The sequence below is a fragment of the Panthera leo genome, chromosome D1 (assembly GCF_018350215.1).
Source record: "Panthera leo isolate Ple1 chromosome D1, P.leo_Ple1_pat1.1, whole genome shotgun sequence".
Taxonomy (NCBI): domain Eukaryota; kingdom Metazoa; phylum Chordata; class Mammalia; order Carnivora; family Felidae; genus Panthera; species Panthera leo.
This window is the reverse complement of record NC_056688.1, coordinates 89,197,161-89,217,756: the sequence shown is the minus strand read 5'-3', so window position 1 is coordinate 89,217,756 and position 20,596 is coordinate 89,197,161. Positions and strand designations below refer to the sequence as shown.

At 49.8% G+C, this 20,596-nt stretch overlaps 1 protein-coding gene across 1 annotated transcript in view; it reads left to right on the top strand.

Annotated features, from left to right (window-relative positions):
• Positions 1-17,020: 17,020 nt before the first annotated feature.
• PAMR1 (peptidase domain containing associated with muscle regeneration 1) overlaps positions 17,021-20,596 on the top strand; it is a 75,604-nt gene continuing 72,028 nt past the window's right edge. The window contains exon 1 of the mRNA XM_042906412.1: positions 17,021-17,216. Within this exon, the coding sequence (XP_042762346.1) occupies positions 17,144-17,216 (73 nt within the window). The 5' untranslated portion in view covers positions 17,021-17,143. The remainder of the gene's footprint in view (positions 17,217-20,596) is intronic.

The window sequence follows — 20,596 nt, the reverse complement described above, 5'->3', positions numbered from 1 at the left end:
CACTCAAACTCACAAACTCACACAGTCTCCCACACACACTCATGTACTCACATACTCACATACGCCCATACCCACATATACACCCACCCACACGTACACGCCCCACACCCACACACTCAGTTTTACTCACACTCGCATGTGCTCACACACCCACGCTCACGCACAGTCTTACCCGCACACACACACACACACACACACACACACACACACACACACTCCTTTGATTTATTTGCTGGGATGATACAGTGGAAATTACAGGATCAGAGATATATACGTACGTGTGCATTTGGGGGCAGAGCGGGGATGTCTCGACTGAGCCTAAAATGGGATTCAAACATGCCTGTGGATGTGGTGGGGAGATTACCACGAGCTGATTTGCAGAAAGGCTCTCCCACCCCTCACTGGGAGGAAAAGGGGCTGGATGGGAGGACCCCACGTAGTCAGACGCTGTGTCTGGGTCTTATGGAAGGGAAGCTTGCAAGGAAAAGAACGAGGAACTGTTCATACAATAGATCCTGGGCACAAGCAGGGGCACAAGCAGGGCCTCTTGGAGGTCTAGGTGACCCCATGTAATTCTCAGTGGGGGAGGGGCCGATCACCTCCCTGCAGAGAGGACCAGAACTTGCTGGCACCTGGAGGGGCCCGGCAGCTGTGGAAATAGTGGCAGGTGGCATCCTTGTGCGGACGTTGGCATTGAACTAGCAGCAGCCGCAGCTCAGAGGACACGCTGTGTGCGCTCAGGGGGCTTGTGATGCAGGCAGCATACATGAGTGGGGCGGGAGAAGGGAAAGGCCCAGCGGCTGCCACGGGAGGCGTGGTGTCTGTGGTCACCACTTGCCGTGTGAACCCCCGGGAGATACTTCCAGGGGCGCCAGGGTACGAGTGATCTCACGGGCCGATGTCCTTCCTCTGGGGTCCTATGGAACAAAGAGCCGGGGATGTGGCAGAACAGCTATAATAGGTAGCCTGTTCCCGGGCACAGAGCAGACAGACTTCAGAAACTCAAATCGTGCAGAGTAAACCACTGAAGCTGGAGGCTAAAAGAGACCTAGAGGTCATGTAGTCCCACCCAGCCCTCACTAACCGATGAGGAAGCAGAGCCCGGAAGACAGGCACGTGGTCCAGGGGCGGACAGCTACGATGGAGATCTGGGTTCGAGCCTCATGGCGTCTTGTTGCCTGAGGGAGTGTGGGGAGCTTGGTTTATCACTGTTACTTCAAGACTGTTGACGCTTGGAGGGGTGGGCTGATGCCAGAGGGCAAGCAGGCCCCTACGTTGGGTGGCTCCGTGTCACGTGACTGGAGGGACAGAGGAAAGCCAGGACACTTGAAACATCTCCCCTGACGGCATGCCCTGGACTCAGGAATGCCCCCTCTCCTCAAGGTCATCCTTTGGTCTAAAGGCTTGTGCTTACTCGAGGAAGCGGGCCCTGGCAGGCAGCTTGGGAGAAGGGTCAGAGAAAGGAGCGGAAGGTCTGCAGCAGCAGCAGAAATGGCAGGTCTGGGAGAGGCCAGGGAGGGGAGGTCCACAGAGACGCCCAGAAAGGCGACCAGATGCTAAAATGGCAACAGTGGGGTGGAAGTGGAAGACAGGGACCAAACGGGCCATTTCCGGTGCCCCTTCAGGCAGGACTCCCTGAGTTTCAAAGGGCCTGATGTACATCCACCATGTGCTGAAAAATCCCCTTTGCCTAGATAAGTGATGTCCCAGTCCGGCCTCACGCTTAGGTTCCTGAGCCTTGTTCCGCTGCACATAGAGAGAGAGAGGAGAGGAGAGGAGGGGGAGGGGAGGGGAGGGAAGGAGAGGGGGAATCAAAAGGAGAGAAAGGGAGAAGAGAGATGGAGAGTGAGGGAGGAGGAGAGCAGAGGAAGGGGAGATATACAGAGAGACACAGAGAAAGAGCAGGCATGAGCCATAAATTGCTTCCAGGGTGTAAGGAACCACAGACACCCACTTTCAAGACCTTTGGGGGCCACTGTTTTACAGCATCCAGCTGCCTGGCTGTGGGTGGGGCTCTCACCTGACTCCCATTAGAGCTCCTTGCCTCTGGAAACCGGCATGATTTATGGGTCCCTCTGGGCCCGTGGTCAGACAGCCACCCCTCACCCGTCACGTCCTGGCTGACCCTGAGTTGCCCTTCTTGTTGCACGTGGTCTAGCAGGTGGATTTGAATTTCTAATGACTGCAGACACCTGTGTTTCCCTGAGGCGCTTGCCCTGGTGATGGAGACCAGACCCCGGCCTTACCCAGGAGGAAGAGCGCAGCGCAGGAAATATGAGAGACAGACCTGTCGGAGGCATGAAATATCGCGGAAAGCGTGGACCCTGTTCGGTTTCATTAACTGTTTACATTTCCCCGGCCGCATTCCACTGGTCACCTGCCCAGAAACACAATTGGAAACACAAACCTTAAATGAGATCAGATTTTCCAATGAAATATGATAAGAAAAAACCAAAAAAGGATCTGGAGTCAAATCACAGGTAAATGGGCCCAGTCCACCAGAGGGCCATTGTCGAGGAGCTCGGTGTAAATGCAGCCCTGGTCCAGTCTGACTTACGGTTATCCTGCGGCTCCGGGAGGCCTACTCTGAAGGAGAAGGGGTAAAGCAGGTTTGCAGAGCCCAAGGGAGGCACGTAGGGACTTGGATTTATTGTGAATCCCTACCGGCTCCCTCCCAACCTCTTAACTTCTTTGGAGAATAGTATGCTGCCCCTGATCACAACTCTGTTGCAGCGGATAGAAACTCAGGATTGAAAGTTTAAGTAAGATCCGTGGTCCGGCCGGCAGTGCAGGGGGAAGAGAAGACCTCGTTACAAGTCCTAAATTCTTCAAGATATGGCAGGATCCATGCTGTGCACCTCCAAGCTGCTGAGCAAAGAGCAGCCCCTTTGTTCTGGGAAGCGTGGTTTGAAAACCACCTCTGTCAGGTCCGGCTAAGTCTGTGGTGCCAGCTTTCAAGGGTCAGCAGTGCCCCCATGCTGCTGCTTAAAGGGGAAAAGTGGTCCCTGCTGAATAATTCATGACTCTCCTTTAGAGCCTATTGAGAGAACTTTTTCCTCTATCAGAAGGATAGAGGAAAAAGTCCTCCTTACTCCTCAAACTTACTCCTTACTCCTCAAACGGTAGTACGTAGACCGGCATCATTGGGATTATTGGCATGATTTACGTCCTTGTTAGAAATGCAAATTCTCAGGTCCCTGTCCCACTCCTACCGGATCGGAATAGCCCCATATCAGGGGCTTAGGGTTAGGCCCCTCTGGACATCCAGAGGTGGCAGTAGTCAGGTTGGCTTTGGTAAGAAGCGGTCCAGGCTGTTGTGTTGTGTAACCTTGGTCCCTGCTCAGTGGTCATTCTGTTGATGTGCCTATCCTGCTAGGCGTGGGTGGCTGATGACAAATACTGGTTAATGTCAACTGGCTGAGTCATTTTTGTCTGCGTGGATATTCCATGCCTATTCCATGCTGGATTCTTTCTTGTCCGCCATGATGACATTTTCTGGTCGTCTTTGGTGGCTGGCCACCCACATGCGTCTGTTCCAGACCTGCTTGGGTCCAGTCCTTTCCTCTCGGGCTCCTCATCAGCCAGAGAAGCCATTTGCCAGGGTCTGTGAGTCTATAAACGTTCTCACTTCAGGCTCCTTCTCCCATGCAAGGCAGATGACTAGGTGCACCACTCAGAGCTCCCCGCAACGGGAAGATTTTCCCTCGGTTCCTTTGTTCAAGTCCACTCTGCAGTGGCTCTGCTCTAGCCACCGTTCATTTTCAGCTCGTACTCACATTCTGAGATGTCCCATCTCTGAACTAAGCTTGAAGATTTTCTCCTTTAGCTACGTGAATTGGGAGCCACCCCCCCCCCCCCCCCCACTTAACCATCTGGCTCTAGGTCAGATACCTCATATCCCCCTGGCCTCGGCAACACGCTTGGATCTGTTCCTCCAAAAGCAAATGCTGTAGATGAAGTGGCCTTGGTCCAGAACCCCAGGGGCCTATGCTGTGATTCTCCCACTAGGGCTTGAGGTAAGACCTCTGCTGCGTGCGTTTGTTTGTTTGTTTTTGTTTTTGTTTTTGTTTTTCCAGCAGTGACACCTCCAACCCCGGATGGCCTGCTAGATCATATGCTCCAAATGGCAGAGCTACTTGTACCGTGGCCCCTTCCTTGCTCCGGGCCCCATGCAAAGCTGGCTACCTTTCAGATTTCCTGGCCCACCAACTGGAGTAGTTTTGCTGGATGTGGAATGTGCCGCCTCTAGAGCCCAACCCAAAGAAGACTGACAGACATTATACTTCATTCCTATGGTAGGGGATGAAAAATGCAGCAATTTGTCTTTCAGGTTGGACAGTATTTCTCAGCATGCCCCTGATCTCTGGACCCCTGAAAACTTTACTTTCGTAGGGCTCTCTCCCACCATCTGAAGGGAGTTACTTCACCCAGGCCTCCATTGTGCTAGCCTTCTCTTACTCTCTCTGCTCTGTCATTAATGTGATGGATCAGTGTGATAATTCTGCAGGATGTCCAGAGGGTCCAGACTTCTTCTGCCTATGTTGTGGGAGCAAGAAATTAGCATAAACCTAGACGGTCCTAAAATGCATACTATTGTCCATTTCACGTGAATGTAAATTTTTTCTGATTCTCTTTTCTGATCGAGCTGGAAAAGAACTCATTGGCTGCATACCATTTACCCGAGTCTGTGTTCATCTGCTCTAGTAAAGATCCCATGACTATCAAGACAACCATTGTTGGAACTACTTCTTGGTTGAATGTGTAACAGTCTGTAGTCATTCTATAGGCTCCATCTGCTTCTTCAGGGACCTGACTGGTGAATTAATTTGAGATATGAAGATATGAAAAAGATTGCTGCTACTGCATCATTAAGATCTTTAGGGCTGTCGCTAATCTCTACCATCTCTCCCGGAATGTGATACTGTTTCTGATTCACTGTCTTGGGGAGGTGAAGGTAGTTTCAGAGGCTTTTACTCTGCTTTTCTGTTATGATGGGCATGATCCCATGTTGGAGTTTCATGGCTGCATATGGCAATCCCAATTATATATTTGGAGACCAGGAAAGTGATCACTGGATGGGTCCATGGACCTACTGGACCCACTGTGAGCTAGATTTTGGCCAGGATTCAATTTATTAACTTGTCTCCATATACCCCAGACAGATGGGAACGATGACATTTTGGGTCTCCAGGTATTGAGGACATCTCAGACTGTGTCTGATACTCAAAACGTATGGGTATTTCCCTTTCCTCAGTCCATAGCCATCTGAGTAAATGATCATATGTCTTATTAGAGAATGGTCAAGGGAAACATTACAGTATCTATTTGCCATAGTGTTACTGGTATACTTCCTTTTAGGGAACCATCTACCTCTGTAGCCAATAGTTCTTGGGTATGAAAACTGGCTCAGGGGGTGCCTGGGTGGCTCAGTCAATTGAGCGTCCAACTTTGGCTCAGGTCATGATCTTGTGGTTTGTGAGTTTGAGCCCTGCATCGGGCTCTGTGCCGACAGCTGGGAGCCTGGAGCTTGCTTTGAATTCTCTGTCTCGCTCTCTCTCTGCCCCTCCCCTGCTCACACTCTCTCTCTCAAAAATACACGTTTTCTAAAAAAAAAAAAGAACACTGGCTCAGGTCAAGAAATTGAGCAACGTTCATGACTTCCTATTGGGGTGACCCTCAGCTTCCTGCTTATCTAGTCTTGCTTCTTCGATTGTGTATAATAAGTAGCACCCTCCTTATGTGCCTATTTTGTTCCTAGGGATATCGTGTTCTACTAAACATCTCCACAGCTTCTTGTGGGTCAGGCTGCCTTGGGTTCCTTTCTAATTTTATTGGCTGTGATGGTAATTTGAGGGCCCCCTCATTTCTGGCAATTAAACACCACCACCTGGACTCTGTTGCTTTGAGTCCTCATCATTCTCACTGCTATTAATAAGCCAGGTTCTGTGACATATTTCCAACAGTCAACCCTAACCTGTAGAAGAAAACCACCACTGAATGTCTTAGTGATGCCAAGACCTGTCCCATCAGTACATCCCCGATGGCCTTGGGGAATAGTGTGTTCTCTTAGTCCTTCCACTGAACAAAATCTCTGATGGGGCTTTTCTCCTCGTGTAATATATCTGATCCAATATGCCTCCTTTCCTGGGCCATTTAATCCCACTGTCTTCTATGGCATCTCAGGCATTACCACTTTGGTCAGTATGGGCTAATTTTTTCTCCAGGTTTCTAAGAGTAGCAACAGGTTTTCCCACAGCCAAGGGTTCTTGCCAGGGCACTAAATCCCCTAGCCTTGAAGAGTACTCCCAAGTAGTGAACTTGTGCTTATCTTTTCCTGTGTTCTGTACTCCTCCATGAGGGACCCTCGCAATCCAATCCAATGGGTACTTCTGTTGCTACAGGCTAACCAATTCTTACAGATCCACTGGGATTTGTCCTTTTCTTTCTTTATCAGACCCATCACTTCCTGAACTGGAATTTAAACCTAGCTATTGACCTGGCAGTGAGAACAGGTCTCAGGGCAAAGTCTTGAGGAAGACACCTGTTGTCTTGCAGTGGCGAGGCCTATGCTGTATCTTCCCACAGAAGGGAGTTCTAGCCCTTCTAGGGACTACAGATCCATCCATCTCTGTAGGCCTGGAAGATTCAGGGGGAGTCAGTGGAACCTCAGTCTTTGGGAGCATCCATCTAGATGACTCAATCTTATGTTTAGGAGTTCACGTTTTTTCCAGCCAGGGCCCTGATTTTAGCATAGTAGATCTGCTTTGATTAACCATCCAGCTCTCTTTGAAGCTTGGTGACAAAAAATATCAGAACCTGAGTTTGCTCCTCAGCAGTGTCCATTCTCCTGCAGGAGCTACCTAAGAGGACCATTGTCTTTCACGAATAATTTTTAAGTCTGTTAATTGCCCTTAGTTTCTCATGATCCCTCTGTAGGCATCCATTCAGCTTAGTAATCAGCTGTTTCCATTGACCTTAAATGTGTTAATCCTCCATGATCAGAGGCCCGAATCATCATCTCAGCCAAGACTTTCCCCTCCCCAGGATGTTCTTTTAAGTAACCACCTGTGAAATTTTTAACAATTGGATTGTCATCCAGTTGTCATGCCAGGAAGTATCTGTGCCCCCAACACCATTTGGGATGGAGTCTTCTTTGCCAGCTGTGTGGTGAGTGAGGTGGAACCCACACCCGACCTTACCACCTCTTTTTTTTTTTTTTTTGGTCATTCCTGGTACCAGTTGTGTTGGTGGGTTCTCTAAGAAACAGACACCAAGCAGAATTAGAAGTGCAAGACAAATTGTTGGTGGTGAGGCCTGTGAAAAATAAATGGGAGAGGGGAGCAGAGTAGGCAGGGAGTGCTCTGCCCATCTGACACTAAAAGGCAAGGGGAAACAAAGGAAGATTGAGGAAGATACAGCTGACTTGGGTAGGACCTGGATGAGAGCCTCAGGCTGACACAGCTCTCAGGACTTTTTAGCCAGCCCAGTAGGGGCCCTAGTGTGAATATCACCTAAAGAGAAATCCTGCATTGGGTAGAAATGCCAGCTCCCGTACCCTCATGGACCAGAGGCCACCTGGGCATAGCACGGCCTCAATTCAAAGGCTAGAATTAGGGGCGGGTCCACACATCCACACATACCCCCAAATTGTAGACAAGAATCAGTGTGTGTATATTTTGCTAGGACCTATAGCTTGTTGCTAAATTCTCAAAGGATTTTCGATGCCCAGATGGTAATGTGATATTGTTATCAAGCTTCACTTGGTCATACCAACATTTTCTCCTGGTCTCTTTCATGCCCCCCCTTGTTAAAAGGGTTGGGCGTGTGCTTGTGTACCTGCTGCCCTGGCTTTCTCTGTGTTCCACACGCAGGCGGGGCTCATTCCCACCCAGGGCCTTGGCACTAGCTGCCCTCTCTGCCGGGCACGCCCTTGCCTCAGATGCTCCCATGGCACTTTCCTTCAGGCTCGAAGTGTCACCTTCTCAGGAAGGCTTGTCCTGATTCCTTCCACAGTCACTCCGTGGCGTACTTCTCTGCTTTGTTTCTAGCATGGCAACTCTCACCCTCTGATCTCCTTCTTCACTGCTTATATGCCTTTGCCCCATTGTGTGGAAGCTCCGTGAAGCAGGAATCATTCTGTCTGCTCACCAAGCTGTCCCTGGTGCCTAGGATGTGCCTGACACATAGGAGAGACTCCAAATGTTTCCCTAGACTGAAGAGTAAGTGCCTGCCTGCTCTGTCAGAAAATATTTTCCTATGTCCCCCTTTTATATCTCCCTATTGCGCCTTCTTTATAGCACTATAAAATAGAGATCTACTTATCAACAATTCAAACATATCAAAATTTTTCAGAAAATAACAGGTACCTATGGGTTCTCCTCAAAAGATAAACCGATATTTACATTTTGCTCCCAATTGCTTCCGATTTGTCTTTCGCTTCCTTTGTATTTTAGCTACAATTGCATGCCCCGTGTTTTGTGACACCCTTCATTTTCAGAGATAACTGCTGTCTTGGAGGTAGTGTATGTCACTTCTGCATACGATTTAACCGTTTACTGATTTGCATTTGTATTCATAAACCGTATATGCTATTTTTATGTGTCCTGGGATTTTTATATAATGGCTCGCGTGCCGTGCAACAGCATTGTTGTTGAGCCACAGAATTAAGTAACACTGAAGCCGCCCTACCTGTGGACTTCTTGCTATACAGGGTCGTAAAATACCCTATTGTCTACACCACGTGCATTGGGTTTGTTGTTCCGTGCTGCTGACAGCCTCTGCGCTGTGGGGGTCTCATTCCACAGACACTTCTCGCAGTTGCATCCTTAAGCCGGGGCTGGCTGCAGTTTCCCTTTGGTCACAAGTGTACCAGGGTATAGACGGGTTTAGTTCCTCCTTTAACCCGGATTGCCCAATTCAGAAACCTCTTGTATTGGTACCTGATTGCTGTGTAACAAATTTAGCAACTTAATACTACACGGTCGATGATCTCATCCAGTGTCTGAGAGTCACGAGTCTGGGAGCACTTAGCTGGGTGGATCTGGCTTGGAAGGTTCTCCTGAGGTTGCAGTCAAGTTGCCGGCGGGAGCCACAGCCATCCGGAGGGCTGGAGGGGCTGCTTCCAAGCTCATTCTCACCGCTGTTGCCAGAAGTTTCGCTTCCTTTCCGTGTGAGACTCTCCAGAGGGCTGCTCTCACACAACATGGCAGCTGGGCACTTCTCCCAGGGCAAGTGGTCTGAGAGTGAGAACGAGGGGGCTTCTCCAGCACAGCCCCCTTGCACACCCCAGCATCCACGTGGTCATCAGCCGGGAGTCATCCTTGACTGCTGTCTCTCCGTTATTCTCCACGTACATCAGAATCACGGGCCCCATCTGGTTGACCTCCGCAGTGCCTCGCACACCTCCCACTGGTGCAGGCAGAGTCAGAGGTACAAATCTGATCCAGTCACTGGCCCTCAAACTGGTTCCCATTGCCCTTAGGATAAAGTTCATGGTTTTCATAGCCGGCCTACATCTCTAGCCTCCTTATGACATGACCCTCCTCAGACCTTGTCCTCTCCTGTCCCTACCCTCTATTTTTCTTTAGATCTGAAGCTCAAAGGCACTTCCTCAGGGAAGCTTTTCTGACCCTCCGACAAGATTCCCCTCTGCCTCTGCCAGTTAACATGCTTCTAGAATGTTCCATTCTTACACGCGTTGCTTTTCACGTTTGCTCCATGTCTCATTGCTTTCTGGTCTGTAAATCCACAAGGTGAGGGACCACACAGGTTTTGTTCAGAGCCATATTCCAAGGATTTGAAATGATGACTGGCACATAGCAGACAGGCAATAAATTGAACTGAATAAGGGAGCAAATGCTTTTTATCTGGTAAGTATTTGTGCTTTCTCCTTTGCTTCCTTCCATGGAAGAAGTCAACTTGCTTTACATATAAATCCTATTTATCCTAATGAACAATGTAGCAAGATTGAACCACATAGTCAAGGCACAGACCCCCCCATCCCAGGCTTTTTTCTGGGTTCTGTGACAAAGACTGTCTCCTTAACCAAACTTTTTTTTTTCTCTTTTACTAGACCTCACCCGTGGGCCTTGTCCTCAAGAGCAAGAATCCCAGCTTAGTGAAAATCTCCCAACCTTGGTATCTGATCACCCAGGCCTACCTTAGCAAGAATCCTGTCAAATTGGTTTAGCCAGAATACCCCCCTCTTATCCCTGAGTTTCCCCTTGATAATTTTCCATCCATTGATTTCTACCCTGTTCCTTGGCTATAAATCCCCACTTTTCCTTGTTGTATTCACAGTTGAGCCTGGTCTCTTCCCTCTACTGCAAAGCTCTGTTGCAGTGGTCTCTTGAGTAAAGTCTTCCTTACTGTCTTTAACAAGTGTCAGAATACATTTTCCCCTAACACTTGGATGGGGTCCATTCAGGTCGGGCCTCTCAACTTGTCTTCAAACAAATGCACCCCCTGTCCCGAGACCTCCAGCTGGAAGCAGAAATGTACAAGGCAGTATATTTTTCAGACATGAATTTCTTTCAAATTAATATAGGAACATAACTTACATCACTAGTCCTGAGGAAAATGGTAGCTATTTAATTTCAGTTACATTTCTGAAGGGAGGATTTTTTGAAAACTCTTAAGATCAGATGTCCATACATAGTTATAATAATAGTCACCACTGATTGAGCTACCGTTATGTTAGCCAGCCTCATTTTAATCTTCTCACCAAAATTATAAGGTAGCTATAACCTCCTTTTTTATAGATGAGCAAACCGAGGTTCAGAGAGACCAGTGAACTAGCCCAACTTCAGCTAGCCAGTAGGTGGTAGAACCTTGATTCATACTGGGGTCTGCTAACTACAGTGCCTTTTTGGTGCCAGGGTACCCTGGTGCCTTCCCTTGGAGTTATTCATTCTGCTTTTGTCCCCTTCCCCCCTCAAAATAGCTCAACTGCACAGAACTGTGGAGCTAGCCGCTTGGACCGTGGTCAGAATTTTTGCCAGTATATTCTGTATAAAGCTTTGCAGTTCAGTTGCATAGCAGACAGCATTTTTTTAAAAGTGGTTTATAAATACACACGTCGAAGTCAAGAACAGGTTTCCCCAAGCAATTCAGGAGCCCTTCAACTATGAAGGAGGGAAGCTCCCTGGCTTTCAGCAATTTGCATGAAGAATGACATAGAGCAGGAAGAATGTGGCCAGAGAAAGCACCACGCACCTACCCCCTAGCCTGGCTCCCAGTGGAAAGGGAGTGGAGCTGTGCCAGACCTGGAGGCAGAACATTATTGCTCATTGTGTAGGTGAACAGCCGGGATTCATTAGGGCTGGAGGCTTCCATGGTGGGCAGGTTCTAGCAGGCTCCGGTGGGAGGGCCCTTTGTCTTTCCCACAGACCTACCCCTCTCTGTCTCTCGGGCCCTGGTTGACTTGAACTTTGCGTTTTGTGCGGCGGAGGAAAACCAAACATAATTACCCCGTATGTCTGCGATGTTTCTCTCGGGTTTGCAGACCATTCTACCCTAGCCTTCTTTCCTCTGGCTTTCCCACCGCGTGGTGGCTGCTGGGTGCTGATCCCAAGGTACAGCTTGGAGACCGGGGAGCTGTTGGCATTCATTCACAAGGCAGCCTTCTCAGGGGTTTCTTCCTGTGTATTCACATGCAACCAGCCTCCCTGGTGGCACTGAAAAAGGTACAGGTTTTGCTAGAGTGCCTCATCCTTTCACGTGAAAATTAGTGGGTATTGTGACTTGTAATTAAATGGGTGGCTTGACTCCTTCTACTACAGCCCATTGTTGATTTCTGAGCGCTGATTATAAGTAGATAATTCTTAATTCCAGGCGTCATTCCCTGCTTCCCAGCATGGCAATTTGCCTTTTTTCACCCACGCCTTTTTGGCCATTTACTTCTGCCAGAAGTGGGTGTCGAAGATAAGGGCAGAAGGGGGAGATAACGGCAATAAAAATAGCTAACATTTACTGCATGCTTGGTGTATTTTAGGCACTGTGCCGAGCACTTTACTTCAACCTTCTGGGGGCAGATATTATTCTTCCCATTTAACAGATGACGAAACTAAGGCCATCACAGCTGAGAGAACCTGCCCAGGTGTACATGGGTAGTAAGTGCTCCAGCCAGACTCAGCAGTAGCCAGTGATCCAAGGCAAGTGCTTTTAAGGCAGAAATCAGGGAAAAGCTAGGGGGAAGGCTGGTCCTTCAAATATCCACTGTGTAGTTTGTAGCCTAGACTCAACAATTGTACACATAAAACCACTTTCCCCAAGCCCAACAAATATTTCCTCAACTTTTCAGTGTCAGCTTATGAATACCAGTGATTCTGAAATGAGTTGGAAGTCTGTAGATCCTCTTGAGACTTTGAAGAAGGCTATGGCTCCCTCTTCCTCCAAACTGCATGCAAAATTTTGCATATAATTTGGGGAGGTTTGAAGGCCCTCCCAAAACCCCCTCCCAAGAGAGCCCATGGGATCCAGGTTAAGAAGCCCTGATTGAGGACAGTACTGAACTCTATTGCTATGAAAAGTTGAGTTGACCATAATGGGAAGAGAGGAAATTAAACTTGTGTAGGAAAATCGAAATTTGTGTAGGGCTGTACAGCCTCAGGCAAACTACTGAGCTTTTCTGTATCATAGTCCTGGCTTCCCTCTCCCTCTATAAGCCCAGGTTTATTGTGAAGTTCAACAAGGAAATATTGGATCATGCATGGCTTTGAGTTCCCCACAGAAATGTGTCCTGCTTCTTTCTGAGAATTCCTTTCCAGCCTCTGTAGCCCTAGGAAATCTGCAAACCCAAATAAGACAACAAATTAGCAGGGAGCGATTACTACTGTGGGCATTCCAGGAAGAGCAGTGAGGGCCTGTTTCCAGGTTTCTAAGCCTGGAGGAGCAAAGACCTGGCACTAGGGACTCCTTTAGGTTCATCATCTGGAGTCCTGCCCTGTTGGGGTATAGTTGCTGTAGGGGTGAGGCTGCTGGGTTATCAACCCAGGGAGGTTGAATATGTGTGTGTGTGGCAGGGGCGGGGGTGGGGGGGCGGCGGCTGGAGATGCAGGATCATGGAAGAAGGAAGTGCTACTGTCAGCTGGTAGTAAGAACAGACTCTTGAGAGGCTCTAATACCTACCATTATTTGGAAACTAAGTCACCTCCTCCCCAGTCCCATCATCGAAGGACTGGGGCTGGTTGACCAGACATAAAGTGAACCTCCCCTCTTCTCACCTCCGCCTTCCACCCCTTAGATATGCTGCTCTTTGGTATTTCCCACCTTTTTAAGGCTTTTTTTTTTTTGGTGCTTTTTTTAAAATAATTTTTTAATGTTTATTTATTTTTGAGAGCGAGAGGAAGAGAATGAGTGGGGGAGGGTCAGAGAGAGAGGGAGACGCAGAATCCGAAGCAGGCTCCAGGCTCTGAGCTGTCAGCACAGAGCCCGATGTGGGGCTTGAACCCAGGAGCCGCGAGATCATGACCTGAGCTAAAGTCAGACGCTTAACTGACTGAGTCACCCAGGTGCCCCGGTGCTTGTTTTAATCAGATTTCACCCAGACAGGGAAGTTGAGGGTGAGGAAGAAGGTCCTTACCATAGGATTTCCTTGGTGTTAGACTGAGGCCCATAATGCAGATAATGATTACTCTTTAAAAAATTTTTTTTTTAGTCTTTATTTTTGAGGGAGAGGGAGACTGAGTGTGAGCAGGGGAAGAACAGAGGGAGAGGGAGACACAGAATCCGAAGCAGGCGCCAGGCTCTGAGCTGTCAGCACAAAGCCTGACGGGGGCTCGAACTCATGAACCGTGTGATCATGAGCTAAGCTGAAGTCAGACGCTTAACCAACAGAGCCACCCAGGCGTCCCGATGATTACTATTCATGGAGCATTTAGTATGAGGTAGGCACTGTGCTAAGGGCCTTATATACACAGTCTCCCTAAATTCTCCCGTCTACAAAGTTTGATGATTATTTCCATTCTACAGATGAGAAGACTGAGATTCAAAGAGTCAGTTAGCTTGGTTTAGGTCATTGTATTAGGAAGAAAACCCCCAAACCCCTGCCCTTCCTTCTTCTGGGTGTGTCCCCTACTCTTGGACTACTACCATACTCATTTTGGAGACTTCTGATACCAGGCATGTGTGGGTTTTCCCCGCACCACGCAAGTCTGCAACACCAGCTGGGTGTCCTATAATTTTACTCAATCCTGACACTGCCTGGGGGGAGTGCCACATCCCACAGGTCAAGGGCTCAGTCTCATGAGACTGTCCCCCACTTCAGACATCAACCGCCAGTACTAGACCCCCAAGTTACCCACAACCCCTGTCCCACTTGGCTGCAAATCTGGAGCGTCCTGTGACTTCCTCCTCGTTGGATTCGATTGCTTGCTTGAGGGGCTCACAGAGCTCAGGGAAGCCCTTACATTTACCAGTTTATTAAAGGGAATGACAAAGGATACAAATGAAGAGATACGTAGGGGAGGTCTGGGAGGGTCCCAAGTCAGGAGCTTGGAGTTGGGGTATATCATCCCCCCATGGAGTTGGGGTATATCATCCTACTGGTACGTGGTTGTGTTCCCCAAGCTGGAAGCCCTCCAAACCTCGTACCGTTGGGATTTTTCCGGAGGCTTTGTCATTTTAGGCATGACGGGCCATTAATTCCATTTTCACCCCTTTTCCCTCTCAAGAGAATAGGGGGTGGGACTGAAAATTCCAAGCTTTCAGTCATGGCTTGATCTTTCTAGTGACCAGCCCTATCCTGGAGCCCACCCAGAGTTGCCTCATTAGGACCAAAGACGTTCGTATCACCCAGGAGATGCAAGGGTGTCAGCGCTCTGTGCCAGGAGCTCGGGGCAGAGACCAGCATGTATTTTGTGTGATCTCACAGACATAGAGTCAGAAAGTGGTGAATCAAGGTTTTGAACACAGGACTCTGACTGCCGAGTTCCTGTTCATGGTCACTTCCCTGCAATAGGCCCCAGAAGCAGGGCTGGGATTTAGGATTTCTCTCTGAGAGGAGTGCCTGGGCCAGGCCCCTGCCTATCCAGTCTAGCCTGAGCCCTGGGGGCTCTCCCTTCCCTAAGTTTCACCCATCCTTCTTTCCTTCCACTCCATTGCTTACTGCTTACTCCTAGTCTGTCAACAGTCTCAGAAGTGCTCCCAATGCCAGCCTTGGCCTCCTCCTTCCCTCGGTCTGGATGCCAAGGTGGCTTTTCTTCCTAGAAATTTGCTTTGGGCTCAGCACCCCTGCTCCTAAACCGCCAGAGCCCCTCATTTGCTCCAGAATAAAATCCAAACACCCTAACCACTTGCTTCCTCTTTTCCTGCTCTCTGCCCCATCCACGCGACACACATTGTCTATCCTCCTGAGTTGGCTTTTGTTCTGGTACTGATATTGTTTATCCAAACCGTTAAAGATGTATTTTAATGGTACACATTGCCATGGATCCTTTGGGGACAAGAATAAATATAAAGTTGTACTATACACAGGCAAATACTGATTATTTCCCGGTGGGCCTGGTCAAATTTAGTCCTTCCTCCTAGAAAGGCCTCCCCACGCCCCTGCCTGGGTTGACATCCTCCCTGTCTCCCAGGCTCCAGGCGAAGCTTCCCCGGTTGAGGTAAACCTCCCGCTGCCCTGGGCCTGAATGATCACTCACTTCTCCCAACATGGGTTCTTCATGTGAGAGTGCAAACTGGGACCAGGCATGGCCTGAAGCCCCAACACTTCCCTGAGTTAGACCCGGCTGTGAATCCTGCCGTGCTGCTTCCAGCTGAGTGATCTTGAGCACGTCACTTCCTCTCAGAGGCTTGGGTTTCTGTGTGTGTGCTGTGTGGACAGGACCGTCTGTTGCACATGCACACAGTGCCTGCGGCACTTTAGCGCCATATTCACAGCATCCTAGGGAGTGGTAGAGCCCGACGGCTACGACTGCTGCCTTTGGACCTGGGTTCAAACCCTGGCTGTGCCACTTACCCACAGCGTGGCCTTGGATGAGCTGTTGAATGCTCATCCACTCAGTTTGCCTCCCTGTAAAGCGGAGATGATAGGTTAATTACAAGGAATGAATGAGTTGATACGTGTAAGGTACTTAGATCCCCGGTGCAGAGAGATTGATGTTAAAAATCAGCTATTGTCTAGGGGCGCCTGGGTGGCTCAGTCAGTTGGGCGTCTGACTTCGGCTCAGGTCATGATCTCGCGGTCTGTGAGTTCGAGCCCCGTGTCGGGTTCTGTGCTGACAGCTCGGAGCCTGGAGCCTGCTTCCGATCCTGTGTCTCTCTCTCTCTCTCTCTGACCTTCCCCCATTCATGCTCTGTCTCTCTGTGTCTCAAAAATGAATAAACGTTAAAAAAATTAAAAAAAAATCAGCTATTGTCTAATAAGCGTTCTTTCTCCTCATTCGAGATGTCATTTGCTATTCCTGTGTCTAGACTGCTGCTCTCACAACGGAGGCGGCAGGGTCCTCTGTGTTCTTTTATCCCTGAGCCTACTTCCCTGCCTGGCACACACTTTATGCTCCTGAACACTCCATGATTGGGCATCAGGGGAAGATGCCTGTGATGCAGAGGATAAGGTTTTCAAATTGTGATCACCTGGAGGAACTGCTGGGGGGGGGGGGGGAAGCAGAACTCGGGGATAGAGGTGGGTGGGGGGGAGGGTTGTCTCCCTTTCTCCTCGGTCAAGGCCACGTTCTTAGTCAGACTGAGTCTGTAGTCCTGGCAGGGTTCCTGTGGGATGATGGTGGGGTGGGGGTGGGGTTTCGGGCCTCACCTGAGCTGCCCCACCGTCCCGCCTACCTTTACCCCCATCAGAGGTGCTACCAGCTCTCCCCCAGCATCACCCCCCCACCCCTGCCCCCACGGCTCCAACCCGGCTCTGGGCATTCAGCCTGACTCAGGCTGGCCTCCTGCCCCGGGCGTCCCTCGGCGTGACCACACCTCCCGGGCCCCGCAAGGGTTAAGGCAGCGGAGAGGAGAGGTTTGGGCTGACGTCGCTCTGGCTGAAGGTGGTTCCCCTCGGACGAGGATGGGAGAGCCTGGCGAGCTGAAACCCGAGCTCCCGCTCAGCTGGGGCTTGGGGAGGTCCCTGTAAGAGCCGCCTGCCCCAGCCTCCCATCGGTCCCTCCCCAGCAGTCACTCTGGCACCGGCGCGGGAACGATGGAGCTGGGCTGCTGGACGCAGTTGGGGCTCACTTTCCTGCAGCTCCTTCTCATCTCATCCTTGCCTAGAGGTACTGTGAGTAGCGTTCAGGACCCCCAGGGGCACTTCCCTCCTGGGTATGGTAGGGAGCCGCCCCCGCCCCTCGGAGGGGGGGAGCCCCGAGAGGTGGTGGTGCTAGGTGGGGGGCTGGGGGGAGCAGAGGCAGCGCTGGTGTAATTTGGGGGGCTTGGCTGCTGGTGCTGGAGCGTCTGTCCTCCCTGAGAATGGGGCACCGTTTTATCATCCCAACTGGTGGGACTGGACTGCCTCAGGAAGGGGTACCAGCTCCAGTGCACTTTCCTAGTTTTCATTTTATCTTCGTAAAGCACAGAAGTACCTCCGGGAATCTATCCGGTCTGATTCACCTCCTCTGACTAGCAAGAGGGAGAAGTTTCCCCTGGAAAGAGACCCCCAGAGGTGAAGCGGGAAGGAGAAAAAACGAACCAAGAGCAAGGCTCGCAGCAAGGGTGTTCCTCCTGGTGGATGTAGCTTGCTGAAATCCTGCAGTCCCAGCCTTCAGAACAGAGCCCCAGCCTGGGAGATTCACCCACTCAGCATATATACACTTCCTTCCCATAAGAATGAGAAAGAAGAGAAAAAAAACAACAACAAAAAAAAAAAACGGCCGGGGTTAAAAGTGCAGAATCGTTTCTGGGGACACACAGTGTTTGTTTGGAAAGAGCTTTGGCTTCTGTGTTTTTCACTATCATTTTCTGAGCCGCAAACCCCATGTCAAATGGGCTCCCGGGACAACTGAGGCTGAAATGTGACCCAGAGCTCCTGTGGGGCCTCTTGACCCCACGAGGGAATGGCAGGCTTGTCTTGTAACTGCTCGCTGGCAGGCAGAGAAGCAGGGACTTCTGGGTGCATCTGTCCTTACCTGGCTCAAGCGGGGCCAGGAGTCAGGAGGTAGGTGAGACGTCCTGAGGGAAGGGCAGGCTGACGTGTGCAGATGTGACAAAACAGGGCAGCTTGGGGAGGAGCAGGGAGTGTGTGAGCATTTGCTACTCGCCTTCTGTGCTGGTTACCTGTCACCTTGCTGGTTACTCGTCACCTGTGTTCTACTTAAGAGGTGGGTGCCCCGTCACTGCAGGTAGCTGGCGAGTGTCCGGGAATGAATCAGGGTTAAGTGGGGGTGCTGAGGGCCTAAAGTCAATAGCCTGCTGTATAGATAGGGGACTCGACCATAGGCATGTCCCTTCATGATGAACAAAAAGCCAGGACACATGAAAAACCAACTAACCAACCAACTGTTTTGGTCAGTACTTTCCATCTGTAGCCTGCCGGCCCCAGGTGAAATCTTCCTTGGCGCTCTGCTCTCAAGCGGGGGTGTTTCATTGGAGTTTTGCCTCAGTGGCATCTGGGGACAATAAATATTGAAGGAAGAAGGAGCCCACGAGGGGCCTGATAGTCCATAAACACAAGTGCTCGCCCAGGGGTAAATCACCAACTTTCATTAGGATTCCTCCCTGTTCGTCTCTGCCTTTTGGTGGTCCTAGCCCAACTCCATCGGGGGGTTCCTTCCCAGAGCACCAGGGCTCCGAGGACTAGTTTCTCGTGGCTGCATCAACCCTCCCCTGCTTCCTTTTTTGTAACACAGCAGGTAAGATGGCTCAAACCCACGCCAGTTAAAAAACAAAGGTCAGCTGCCCCTCTCTTCTTGCCCGGGATCTGGAAAACAAAACCCATTTACTCCTGACCCGAGAATCTCTTTTACCTTTGGCTACGGAAAAGCTTCGGGAAGGGTGCCTGGCAGTCACGCTGTTGACGGAACCCCGTAGCACCCTCCAGCAGCCTCACGTGCCTAGTGAGGCTATTTTGGTGGTTGAACGTCCACTGTCAGAGGGGAGAGGGAGGAACAGAGTGGAGAAGGGAAATAATTCCTCAAAGAGTGAGTGAGTCCACTCCCGGCTGGAATGCTGAATCTGGCCCCGTCTAGAAGAGCCTGGAAGCAGATTTCCTCTAATTGCTTTTCTAAAATGAGCGTTTGATGAACTGTCAACATCCACTGGATGTTGTGCGGATGGCACAGGAGGTGGTTGTGGCTCATCGACACGGGACACATGCTGCAGGGTGAGAATGCAAACATTAGGCCAAGTGACAACCCAACATAAACAGCATGTGGGGGAGAAACCCGACTCCAGTGACTCCACCAGACAGCAGTGGCTTTGCCAGCAGGATTCTGCCTAAGAGGAAAAACTCATGTAAAATATGTGACTCTTGGGAACGAAACCTTAATGTGGATAATTTTGCAAGTGTTGCTTCCAAGAGACATTAGCTTGCGGAGAACGAACGTAGAGGCAACCGGGGAAGATAATTTGAAGCCCAGATATCCAGTGGGCAGGAGCAACCAGCCGAGAAAGGGCATGTGGAAAGAGAGCAAGGGGAAAGGAGTGGCAAGAAAAATGAGATGTTGGTTTATGATGGGATGTGTTAGCAAACTCCAAGGAGAGAGCTTTGGAAATTGGGCCATCTTGGCTGGGGTGGGTTTTCGTGGGGACCACGAAGACAGTGTTCCCCTGATCGATAACTAAGAGCTGTGGCTTCTCCACCGGGAAAATAATTTGATGGTGTGGTCATGGATTTTTGGAGCTGGGAACGACTTTGGAGATCACTTAGTTTTGAGCACCTTAATTTCCGACGGCAACGTGATGAAACATCTGTGGACCTTTATGTTGTGCCCAGTCTTTGAACCAAATTCCGTACATGCATGAATTCTCAGGCCACCCTAATAAGGTAGGGGCTGTTATTATCCTCATTTTACAAACGGGGTTTAGAGAGGTTCTGTGACCTGTTCAAGGATGCACTGGCCTGGTTTCTCAAAAAAAAAAAAAAAAAACCTAAACGTTTGACCCAGCAATTCCATTTCTGGGTGTATACACAAAAGAAATGAAAGGGGGGACTCGAACAGGTATTTGTATACCAGTGTCTGTCGCAGCCTTATTTCCAATAGCCAAAAGGTGGAAACAACCCCAGATGTCCATCCATGGACAAAGTGTGGTATCTATACACACTGGAATACCATTCAGCCTTGAAAAGGAACAAAGTGCTGACACTGACTTTAGCGGGGCTGAATTTTGAAGACATTACATGCTAAGTGAAAGAAGCCAGACACAAAGGAAAAATAAATACTGTGTGGTTTTACTCATAGAAGGTGCATAGAGCAGGGAGATCTAGGAGGGGCTGGGGGGGAGGAGAGTTGGGCGAGTTCACGTTTAGTGGGCGTGGAGTTTCACTGTGAGATCATGAAAAAGTTCTGGAGATGAATAGTGGTGTTGTTTGCACGAGCTACTGAACGGAACACTGAAAAGTGACTAAAATGGTAAATTTTGCATTACTTATAGTTTGCTGCAATCATGATGAAAAAGACAAAGAATGCACAGGCAGATGAGTGGAGCCTGGGGTGAGCTC